We start from the raw sequence: 12,990 nt of genomic DNA on the forward strand, positions 1-12,990 counted from the left end.
AGGGAATGTAGCCCAGTGTGAGTACCCCTGACGAGGAGACCGTCACTTGGGAAGGTTAGATGCATGCTCTGGTTGCTATGCCAGAGGGCTGGCTCTTTGGTCCAGTAATCAGATCTCACATTTACCTTCAGCCTTCATTACACATGGAGTCAGGGGTTGCAAGGCATTGAGGCTATGGGGAGTATGCCCTAGGATAATGAACCCTCCCCTGCTGTGAGGGGATGGTGTAGCCCAGTGCGAGAACCCCTGATGAGCGGCATAGGCATAGCCTTGATGGAAACGGCACTTGTGTGGACAATGTCATGCACAGCAGCACTCTCCAGAGGTGAAAGCAGTGTGATGTGGACCGTCACCCTTTGAAGGGGAGGATGGTGAGACAGTCACCTAGGAAGGTTAAATGCGTGTTCTGGCTCCTATACTAGGGAGCTGGCTCTTTGGTCCAGTGGTCAGGGCTTATGTTTACCTCCTGTTGGACCTGGGATTGAGTCCTTGGTAGGGTAGCTACCTTCAACCTTGGTTACATATGGTCAAGAGGAAAGTACAACATCTGTAGATTACTTTTTAATTAAAATTCTTTAATTAAAATTTTACTTCTTTCCTTTAGCTATTTATATATTTATTTAGATTGGTTGAGAGACTTTTGATAGGTTGGTTTGGGTTAAATGGAAGCCAGCATGTGGCTTTTTCACATGTGATTATCCTTTTGTGCATGTTTGGGTGTGTCGGTTTGTTGTTGTTTTATTTATGTTTTGTACACACACACAAGCCAGAACTGACACCACGTTGTCATGTTATCTGCTGCAGCATTATGTGATTGAGAGACTGAGGTGTCCCTAGACCTGTTGTCTTCCTCTGTCATATTGATGAAGCCAGCAGAATCCCCTAATACGGTGACTTATGGCACTTTACCTTGCGCGATCAGTTCATTAGGCAGAACAAAAAGGACTTTACTCTGCCATTCCACTAATGTACTGAAACTTCAGATTCAGCATTTAGAGAATATTTGTTTAATATATTAACGTTAATTTGCTTAATTCACTTTGAATCACATTCCTATCAAAGTTGCTTTCATGCTGGCTATTCGTACTGATGTCAAAGTTTCAGAACTTTACTCCATATGAGAATTTATCAGGCATGAATTGAAACTGGACAATTAATATGTGGCCATAGTCATGTGGAAGTGAGCTCCTGAGGACTCGGGAAATTGATACAAGCTCCTGCGGGAGTTGTCTGCTCTCTTCTATTCATTACTGACAGCCTACTTAAAGTCTAGTGTTCCCTCTTCCATCTGTGGTCTCACATTACACAAACCTATTAATTATTATTTCAAACCAACCTCTTAATGCTCCAGCATTTTCAGGACTGCCATCACCCCTGTTTATCAAAAGTTGCTACGCACAGAGATGGCCTGCGCTCTTGGAACTCTACAGCTTGTCCATCTCAATCTGCTCCAGTCATTCTCATGGTGACCAGAGACTGATGAAAGAATGCACTGAATAACCAGTATCAGCAAAAACAGAATGTTATCTTGCATTGTAAGAATTAGCTATGCATTTATGTTTACTATATTGGCAGAGATCCTTGTCCAGAATGACTTGCATATCTTTGTGCTACCATAAATTGGTTAGTTTGAAGAGGGCTAAATCTAAAATGGTATATTTGTGCTTAGTGCATATTCATGCTCAGTGAAAGTTTGGTTTGAAGACAGTTAGCATCTCAGCTGTATGAGCAGCTGAGGTGCATTCATTCCACTACCTGGGTGACAAGACAGAGAAGTCTTGATACATCATAGTCAACATAATGTCTTGGCTGCACAGAGAGCATGAGGAGACCGTGGCAAAGAATAGTGTTAAAATGTTTTAAGTTCACAAGAATTGGTCCAGATTTAGCCCTCTAGGCAAGCATCAGTGTTAAATCTGATGCAAGCCACTACAAGGGGCCAGTGGAGGGAAAACATCAAAGGGGTGTCATGGGACACTTGGGGAGGTTAAATGCAAGCCATACAGCTGACTCTGAATGAGTTTCAGGAGACTCATGGCACCAAAGGGAAAATAAGCCAGGAGGGGGTTTGCATAAGTCAAGATGACGAGCACTGAACAAGCACCTGACTGGTGGAGAGAAACAGTGAGATTCATGTGTTGTAGAGAGAGAATCTGTGTGACTGCAATTAAATTAGTAATATGAGGAGAGAACGATGGTTATCTGTTGAAGTACCCCAAGGTTGCACGCCTTGTCAGATGGCATTTTCCAGGAGTTCGCTGGTGGCATCCCAAGGTCTTTACTTGGGGAGACCTCAGGGGATTCCACAAGTCGGAGGGTGTAAAGGAGAAAATGAGTTGTGACCTCACCATATCAGCTGTATGTTATGTACAGGGCAGATATGGACCCACTCCGTGGCACATAATTATGTTTATGCTGCACAGTATGTCACATTATTGGCCTTTGTAATACTGAAAATGCAGTATTTTATTTATTTCACATATATCTTAACAATCTGAACCAATCCCAGACATTCAAGATGAGTGTTCTGTGAGTGTTCTCATGCAGCACGGCATTTACATGAGAAATAATATAATTATATAATTTTACAATGTGTCACACTATAACAATCCAGTATTTTGTGCACATCGGGCAACCTCTGTAGCAATATTTGTACCATGCAATTGGTCAGTGTTGGGGTGATGTCTACATAACACCAGCATTCTGACTTCCAATAATGATACAAAGCATAGTATCCCAGTATTAAATACCATACAGAAAATAACAATAGCATATTGATAATTCAGTAGTACAAGTAATTAATAACCATCTTGCAATGTCGGCTCACTCTTGACCATCACAAAGAAGTCAGTGCATGAGTCCCTACACACTAAAAGCAGTTATGTAATATAGAATTTGTAGACTTTATAGAATGTTTTCATAATTACACAAACTCCACGTTTGTAATGTGTTAGCTAACTTAAACACGTATTCGCAAGTCTTCAGTATTGCATTACTGGACTATTTTCCAGGTAGTAGCACTGCAAAAACCTTATGTCTAGCACCTTCACTTGTCAATTTTTCAGAAATATTGATGAATTATGGATGATACCCATGATATGCTAGGAAAAGCATGTTGTGACACAATTGATCACAGTGAAATAGCAACATGAGTACCACTCCTTCCTGCAACCAAGTATTTGGCCTGCTAAATGCAAGCTGGCAGTAATATGTTGTGTCTCTGCTAAAATGTTGCTCTTGTTGCAGCCCCAGTGAGCGATGCACTATGATAAGTGTGTTTCAGGCTTTGAGCTCTTGCTGTGGAAGCAGCAGAGTCTGCGCCCGACAAGGTGTCTCAGTTTACCCCTTCGAGCAGCTTATGTCAGCAGGGCTGGGCCTATACTCCCCTCTAACCCCCGGCTTCCTCTCTAGTTCTCCCATTTCCCTCACCAGGTGTTGCCGCGTAGTCGGTCAATAAGGCATTTTGGTTTACATATGGGACGATCTATTGTTATTTTAATATGCCACGTCGACAGACACCCGAGCCGACCCCCACCCCTGTACTCCCACCCCCCTCCCATCGCTCGATACTGTGTTGCAGAACTCGATGACAGCCGAGCGGCGCAGTTTGCAAATCTGCCCTTACCGAAAGTACCGCACGGTCAGGAGACTATCTCACCCCTCGGCCTGAGCAGCGGGAAACCGATACGCGCGCTGGGCCGCCGATACCGACCGGGTCTGGGCCTCCTTAACTTTATGCTTATACTTTGAATAACCAGGCGGCGCTTAATGCCTTCTAATGGAGCTCCGGTCCCGCAGGAGTGCAAGGGAGAGGGGTGGGAGGGTGAAGAGGGCGGCTGATTAGACGTGTTTTGGTGCTCGCGATCCGCAGACGTTTATTAAATATTCAGGCCCAGAGACCGGCTTCGTTTACCACTGCTATGCCTCCTCCTTTCATCCTCATTGATCAGATCTGTAAACATACACAAGTGACCTTAATCTGCTCACAATATGCTACAAGGGTTTGGTTCTCCTCCACTGGGATTTGTTTCTTTGTATTGCTATTCGATGCCTCTCAGACGCATCTTTTTTTTTTTTTTTTCCCCCCCCTGGTGAAAACGAAAAGTTGCCCTTTAGGCTGAAAAGTGTTTTCAGTTTACCTGAGAGATAGACATCCCGGACATCCAAACTGTGTTTTTTGTTGGTGTGTGATTTTCATTGTTGGTTTGCTTGCATCTGTCTGTGGTGTTTGTGGCTGGCTCAATAATTATTTGTGTGTGTACTCTGGTTTGTAGGCCCCTTGGCTCTGTGGTAGGGGCATCTGCTTGTCTCTGTTTTTTAGGGTGTGCGCCACCTCGCCGAGTCATCACACGGCAGTCAGAGTGGGTGGCTCCAGGCTTACATCACCTTTTGTCTCAGACTAAAAAAAACACACTAAAAGGCATCTCCCAAGCATATTGGCACTAATTTGTCAGAAATCTGTTCTTTCATGTCCATCGTGCACAAAACAGGTGTGCAGAGGAATGGGCAACTTGCCATTAAAAACTAAAAAAAAAAGATTTATTGGATCATCTGGATTTTTCTATGCTGCATACAAATAAAAGCATGCTGTCAGTACCTCTGTCTATGACTGACAAACACTACAAATCTGATCAGTTATCACTAACCATGAACCCGAGTCCCTCAACGCAGATCCATTGTTTGAACACTGAAGAAGGTCCATTTATCTGGTCCCTTCAGCCAAGAAAACAACATGGATCCCAGAAGAGGTACAGGGCACCAGAATCCTGGACAGGCTAAGACCGCTCGCACACTGCACCCTACCCCTTACTTTCCTGCATACTGTTTGCAGAATTACAAAACCTTAAAAACCTTTGATGACAAACTCGGAGAACTAAGGGCACAGATCTCATCCTAAAGAGACAAGAGAATGCTGTATAATCTACATCACAGAAACCTGGATGTCAGTGAAGTTACCTGTGAAGTTACCATTGATCCCATGGGGTTTGATGGTCAGAACAAGGCAAATTTCTGGAAAAAAACAAAGTGGATAAATTATTTTGATCCACAATGCTTGATGAGATCAGAGCAATATACACTCCATCAGACCTTTCTGTACCTCAAATTTGAAGTGTCTTGTTTTGTAGTTCCCAAGAGAATTTACAGAGGTTGTCTTCATCGTTATGTATATACTCTCACAAACTGCTGATGACCTGGCACTACAGAAACTGTATGAGGTTATTAAAATGCAGAAAATTATGTATCATGAGGCTACCTTTATTGTTAGGGGTTTAACAAACCTTAAGACAGTAGCTCCCAAATACTTTAAACACATTATCTTAGCACACAGAAGTACTGGACACTGGATCACTACTACTCCCTCTTGATTACAAAGCCTGCCCCCAACTTCTGTTTAGCAAATCAGTTCACTCTTCAATCTTGCTCCTGCCTGACTATAGGCAGAAGCTGAAACAGGAAGGAGCTGTCATGATCAGAGTGTATCAGCGCTGATTCGATCACATGGACTGGAATATGTTCCAAATAGCCTCGAACAACATTGGCGAGTGCACAGACAGTGAACCAGATTAATCAGAAATGCCACTTTCTTGAGGAAGCTTTTGTGGATCATCTTCATTCAGTGTCATAGTCTCCTAGAAGCTGGCCATAGTTCCTTTCTTTGGGTCTTCATAGTTCCTTTGTCTAGCCTTTTCCACATGGTAAGAATGGACATCATCACATCCTCTTTACTGACACTCAGTACAGAAGTACCCCAGGGTGGAATGCCCAGTCCTCTCCTACAATCGCTATACAATCAAGACTGCACAGCCACTCAGAACTTTATAATCACTACATGTGCAGGTGACAATCTCTGAAGATAACGAGACAGCCTATAGAGAAAAGACCAATGCCATGACAAGATGACGTCTAGAAAATAACAAACAAATGACAAAGGAGCAGTGGATTTCAGGAAGGTGGAGAGATTAACATACACATTACCAACAATGAGATTAATGTAGAGAGGGTCAGAAGCATCAGGTTCCTCACCATGCACATTACAGAAGACTTCAAGTGGAATGACTTTGCTGAATGTGGTAATGAGTATGTGTATGAGGTCTTTCTGCTTCAGGAAACTGAGAAGGTTTGATTTGAACCACCACATTCTCAGGTCATTTTATACCTGTACTGTTGAGAGCATCCAGACTGGCTGTATTACTACCTTATATAGGAACTGTACTGCTGTCTACCACAATCCCTGATATGCAACCTGCACTTAAATAACACCCAGAGAACTCACTGTTGGCAACCTCCCTCCCTTACCCATAATCATTCTACACTTTAATGCTACTGTCCTGTACAGTAGCAAACAGTAATATTTAATGGTTGACTGCATACTGCATAGTACCTACTGATGTATCCACTCATCTCTGCTTACAATTTATGTATATTTGTCTGTGCTGTATGTTATAGTGTGTAATGTATAGTGTATGAAGTACGATGGTGTGAATGGTGTATGACTATATGAGGATGTGCGTAGTGTGTATACAGTGTGTATGACAATCAGTTTATTATAAAATTTTCACTCACTTTCACTCCTGTTTAACTGCCATGTGACAACTTATTTGATTCAAATGTCTGTTAATGATACAGCTGTCAGTTGTTAGAGCAGCATCACTGCAGTACGAAGCCAGGGGTTGTTTTATGTATGTAATTCCTTCGCTGTTATTCATTTATGCCTTCCATTACAGCCTTAACAGCATACACATACCTAACCATCTTTGATCTATTCAGGTTAGTACCTTTTAATATTCTCAGCTTTTTAAGCCTTTTCTTTGAAGACTGATTTATCAGTTCTTTTTGTGGATCTCACTGTGGTAGTCCTTGAAATTTGTGCCCTTGTTGTTTCCATTATAGTTTGATCACCTGCCTAATAAGCTCCTGGGTGAGCATGAAGAAGCCAAGTCAGGTCTTTTCATTTGGGTAAGTTCAGTCATTTGCTTTATGTACTACTGCATGTCCTTTGTACAGTTGTTCATTTTGCCCAGTGTTAGAGGACCATGGATTGTTTAACCCGAGCCCAGCTTCTCTCATAGTTTAATCTTTAATGCAGTGATTCAGCAGCCTCTTGGGCATGTAGTATGACTAGATGGCTTAGGCATAGAGGTGGTTGATGTGGTATCGCAATATTTGAAGACATCTTCCTGATACATACATATTAATATGTTTGGTCTTTTGGCCACATAACAGAAAAACAGTAGTGCCACATAAAACGCTATGAGAAACAGAGTACAACAATTCTTTCTCACTGCAAGAAAGACCAGGAGGGGGAAAAAAACAAATAAGATATTGTCATATTGAGCTAGCATAGTATGCTAATAAATGCCGTTTTGACAGTATGATTAGGTTTTTTTGTTTGTTTTTGTTTCGTTTTGTTTTTGAATAGGTTCCTTGATAATTGTATTAGGACATAATTAACACAGTTACTATTGCATATTAAATTCTGCCCTAATGATTAGGTTCTTGTTGGTTCTCACCTATGTTTGAAGAGTGCCGGTGCCAGCACATTTGGAACCTTAGCACTGTTGTATGAAGTGTTTACTTTGCTATTTCTGCCCCCTCTATGTGAAAGGCCTCATTAGGGACTCCCCAAAGTCTGTCTGAGACATCCTGTCCTGGCCTGCTTCGCACGCTCCCATCCACCTTCCCCTTTCCTCATTCTGACACCCTTTGTCACTCACTAGAGTGGCCTCATCTTCCTCCCTGTTTGTTTCTGATTGACACTCGTATCCCTTTAAAGTCTGAAATAGTTTGTTTAAATGTAATGTTGTAACATTGGTTTTAGTGTAGTTAAATGTATTTTGGATGGATTGAGTTTTGGCTTGGGGAAACCATGATATTGTAGTAAGTCTAAGATGACATAATCTTGATTTCATTCTCTGAGTCAAGCACACTAATAACCTTTAGAAGCCTGACATTTCTCTTAGGGTATCAGGAGGTTGTTTTTTTTTTTTTGTATTAATTTGAGTAATTTCTTTAATTGTTGTGTTATTTAGCATTCTCCATTCTACATTGTATGTTTAAGGTGCATGTTGCTGACAGTGCAGCAGATGTGTTAGTGTGAGACCAGGTCAGTTGCTGCAGGGAGAATTTGTTGACGCAGGTTGAGGCCCATGTGTGATGTAGGTCTGTGAGGGACAGTGTGCCCTTTGCTGGAGGGTCACCCTCTCCTTCCTAATGGCTCACGGTGTGTTGATGGCACAGGGTGCTTTCAGCGTGACTTGGTCCCGAAGTGCTCGGTGGACCTGTGTGTGGCAGCTTGTCGCTTTCTGTTTGTGTGTGTCTCTGTCTGTCTGTCAGTTTGCTTGTTTGTTTGTTTGTTTGTTTGTTTGTTGGGGACTTCTCAATTTCTCAGTCTGCTCAAGCAGTTCTACAGTGGTAAGCAAGTCCAAGTACTTGTTTTGGGGGGGGGGGGGGGGGGGTCAACAGTCTGCATCCTGTCCTCTGAAAGATGCGGAGAGGCAGGAGGGCTTGGTTGTATGTTTTTTGGCAGCAGTCACACTCCTGCGTCACAGCTCTCTCAAGAAAGAGGTCAAAGTACAGATTCAGTTTCAGCTTGATGGGAACTTGTTCAGCATCCACTGCCTCCAAGTAAATCGAAGACCTCTGTTGTCTACAAAAGCTGAAATACGCAGATGACTGTGCTTTTTTGTCTTGGAATCATACTGCTACGCTACAAGCCCTGGATATTCTCTCTGGTGTGTATCACTCTCTGGGTCTTTGAATCAATACGCCAAAGACAGAGGTCATTATCCAAGAAAGGTTTCCACCCTCTGACATTTAATATTGAAGGTACTGCTCTCAATGTAGTCCATCTTTGCATTTTATCTTCCACCTACTTAATTAGTGCTGATATTGAAGCTTGCGTAACCTTGTTTCAATTGTTTTGGTAGGCAACCATCTTATTAACAAAAAGGTGCAACCTGCCTGTGTTTCAGCACTGCCCTATGGACAGTATATCGCTGTCATTTACATGTTATGGCATTAAGCTGATGCTTTTATCCAAAGTGACTTACAATTATGACTGAATACAACTTGAGCAGCTGAGGGTTAAACCAGTAACCTTCCAATTACAAGTCAAGTACCTTAACCACTGAGCTACCACTGCCCGCAAATCAGACTCCTTGATGCCTTCCATATATCTCCAAAAAATCTAAATTGAGAGAATTTGTCTGTGTTGTGAAAAATGAGTAAATTCAGAAGACAGTCTAGCAAAAGTATTAAGAAAAGCTTAGCTAGTTCTACGTAGACAGGAGCCAATCAGAAGTAAGACACAATCTACAACGTTTTTCAGAAGAATTTGAACCCGTAAAACAAGGAGCAACTGGTCTGTAGCAGCAACAACTCTTAACGAAACAGTTATGCACCAGAGCACATGTATTTGACTCAAACACAGACTTCTACTGTCTGAAACACAGACTTCTGTTTCTTAGAGTTTAAAATAAACACATTATGTTGGCGATGCTAAGCTATTAGCCTACCTTAATGGCTGAGTGGTAACCACTGAACTTCAGGAGACAGTGTTTTGCTTCATTCTCTCACTAAGATGAAAGTAATGTCTGTTTTGGCGTGAGGCTCTCTCTGTGTCATAGAATCATCAGTAGAACGTGCCATGCTTGATCCATGCTTTAAGTTTTTGTTTGTTTTTTATCAATGTCTACTGTAATGCATTGCTCATAGGATTTCCTGAGATTACAACAAATACACATCAATTTGTACAACTATATTGCCAAAAATATTCACTCACCCATACAAATAATTGAATTCAGGTGTTCCAATCACGTCCATGGCCACAGGTGTCTAAAACCAAGCACCTAGACATGCGGACTGCTTCTACAAACATTTGTGAAAGAATGGGTCACTCTCGGGTGCTAAGTGAATTCCAGCATTGTACTGTGATAGGATGCCACCTGTGCAACAAATCCAGTTGTGAAATTTCCTCACTACTAAATATTCCACAGTCAACTGTCAGTGGTATTATAACAAAATGGAAGCGATTGGGGATGACAGCAACTCAGCCACAAAGTGACAGGCCATGTAAAATGAAAGAGCGGGGTCAGCGGATGCTGAGGCACATAGTGTGCAGAGGTCTCACAGTGTGTAGACAGCATCATGAAATAGGTTTCCATGGTCAAGCATCTGCATCTAAGCCTTACATCACCAAGCGCAAGGCAATGCAGTGGTGTAAAGCACACTGCCACTGGACTCCAGAGCAGTGGAGACTTGTTCTCTGGAGTGACAATTTCATTCCCAACTTTGTGGGAAAAGTTTTAGGATAGCCCCTTCCTGTTCCCGCATGATTGCACACCAGTGTACAAAGCAAGGTCCATAAAGACATGGATGAGGGAGTTTGGTGTGGAAGAATTTGACTGGCGTGCACAGAGTCCTGGCCTCAACCCGAAAGAACACCATTGGGATGAACTGGAGTGGAGACTGCGAGCCAGGCCTTCTCGTCCAACATCAGTGTCTGACCTCACAAATGTTCTTCTGGAAGAATTGTAAAAAATTCCCATAAACACACTCCTAAACCTTGTGGAAAGTCTTCCCAGAAGAGTTGAAGCCATTATAGCTGCAAAGGGTGGGCCGACATTATATTAAACCCTATGGATTAAGATTGGGATGTCACTCAAGTTCATATGTGTGCAAAGGCAGATGAGCAAATACTTTTGGCAATGTAGTGTATATGTAATTAATAAATTAGAAAATAAAAATTTGTTCTCCCAGGCCGGTAAAAATATACAAGGGGTCAACAAAAACATGTCATGTTGGACACTGGCCTAAAGTAAAATTAAAGCACTAGGTATATCTCAAATGTAGGATACATGATTATTAAAAAAATATAAGCTGTTTTAACAGGCCTGTGTTAATCAGTTAATGAGTTTAATCCTAGGGGAATTTTTTCTACCCTTAATGTATCCTAAGAGAACTGATAGTTAATGTACTTTATGCAACACTTAAGTTTTCAGGGATTACTTAAGGGAAAAGAACTTCTTGGCAGAAAATGTAAGGATGTGTCACCATTTCCCAGAAAAAAAACCCTTAAAGTAAAACTTAAGGCATTTTATGCAGCACACATAACCTTATTAGATTAGGCATGTGATGCTCCAGCTGTGGTAAATTTTGCAACTTCAATATTGGACTTAGTCATCTACAGTGGCGTTGATGTCAGCAGTCACCATAAACAGCAGATACCATCTTAATTTCTCTCTGTTTAAATTGAAAGCACAGTCATTTTCACTTGCAATGGACTGCCTAACATGCATGTGTGTGTGTGGGTCGGTGTGTAATTCTCACCCACTCTTGCTTTCTGGGTTTCTCTTACGACACATTATTCTCATTCAGTCTTCAAATCAAATAAAACATTTTTTGTATAGCACTTTTTACAAGAGATGTTGTCACAAAGCAGCTTTACAGATGTCAAAGTCCAAGCCCAGTGAGCGAGCCAAGGGTGACAGTGGCATAGAAAACCTTCCTAGAGCACAAGGAAGAAACCTTGAGAGGAACCAAGACTCAAAGGGTGTCCCATCCTCCTCAGGCTGACAACAGTCATCACAATAATAACAAGAAAATAAACAGAAAATAAAAAATAACAATTAATGTCTAGTCCAGCTCTCTAGAGGTCCTAGTCTTGTCCCGATGGTGTGCACATGTCCGAAACCCATCCTGCAAGAGAACATCCGTTATGGGCGAAGGAGAAGCTGTTGACTAAGATGCAGATTCGTTGCGGGCTTGAGCATGGTGCATCGGGAGTGGTGGGAGGAGCCATGGCAGCTGAGATGAGATGAGGCTCAGTAATAACATGACATTAGGGGTAGGTGTACCTGGGCAAAAGAGAGAATAGATTATTAGGCATGTACAGGTATGAGAGTGTATAAATTAGGCAATTATAATGTGCAAAGATTGACTCTGGCAGATCTACATTTACGGCATTTAACAGATGCTCTAAACAGTGCAGTAAACTAAGTACTAGAGTTTGTTAGACAACATCAGTGTAATAAACAATGCAGAAGAATAAGTACTAATTTAGTCAGTCAATATAGGAGCATGTTCGGTGGTCATTTAAATATTTCGCCAATAGATGGGTCTTCAGTCTGCGTTTGAAGACTGCAAGGGACTCTGCTGTCCAGACAGCAAATGGAAGTTCATTCCATCATCTGGGAGCCAGGACAGAGAATAGACTCGATGCTTGTCTTCCATTAGACTTGAAGCACAGAAGTAACCGAGGTACACATCAAGCTTTGACCTCATGTATGAAGGAGCTGGTCCATCTTTGGCTTTGTAGGCAAGCATCAAGGTTTTAAATCTGATGCGTGCAGCTACTGGAAGCCAATGAAGGGAGCACAGCAGCAGAGTAACATGTGAACTTCGGAAGATTGAAGACCAGTCGTGCTGCTGCATTCTGGACAAGTTGTAGAGGTCTGATGGGTCTTGGAGGAAGACCAGCAAGTAGCGAGTTGCTGTAGGCTAGCTTTGAGATCACAAGAGACTGCACAAGCACCTGGGTAGCTTCCTGCAAAAGAAAGGGTCGAATCCTTTGTATGTTACAAAGGAGGAATCTGCAAGACCGGGTTGGATTTGAAACATGAGTTGAGAACACAAACTGGTTGTCCAGTTATGCCCAGGCTTCGGGCAGCTTCAGATGGTGATACCAGGGCATTTTCTAAGGAAACTGTGAGGTCATGGTACCTGGGATGTTCCGAAGCTCTGTTTTACTGGGGTTGAGCTTCAAGTAGTGGGCTGTCATCCATGACACAATGTCAGTCAATCATGCTGAGATATGTCTGGAGACCTGTGTGTCAGAGAGTGGAAAAGAGAAATAATTGAGTGTCATGTGCATAGCAGTGGTATTGGATCACTAAGATATTGGATCACCAAGAAAACGAGAGAAGAGAAGAGGGACTAATACTGAGCCCTGTGGAACACCAGTGGAGAGTCTACATGGTTTGGATGTGGATC

At 42.2% G+C, this 12,990-nt stretch overlaps 1 protein-coding gene across 1 annotated transcript in view; it reads left to right on the top strand.

Moving 5' to 3' along the window:
• slc30a6 (solute carrier family 30 member 6) overlaps positions 1-12,990 on the top strand; it is a 38,143-nt gene that overhangs the window by 12,691 nt on the left and 12,462 nt on the right. Inside the window, exons 5-6 of the mRNA XM_027024977.2 lie at positions 6,726-6,768; positions 6,892-6,957. Of these exons, the coding sequence (XP_026880778.2) occupies positions 6,726-6,768; positions 6,892-6,957 (109 nt within the window). The remainder of the gene's footprint in view (positions 1-6,725; positions 6,769-6,891; positions 6,958-12,990) is intronic.

The sequence above is a fragment of the Electrophorus electricus genome, chromosome 9, assembly GCF_013358815.1.
Source record: "Electrophorus electricus isolate fEleEle1 chromosome 9, fEleEle1.pri, whole genome shotgun sequence".
Lineage (NCBI taxonomy): Eukaryota > Metazoa > Chordata > Actinopteri > Gymnotiformes > Gymnotidae > Electrophorus > Electrophorus electricus.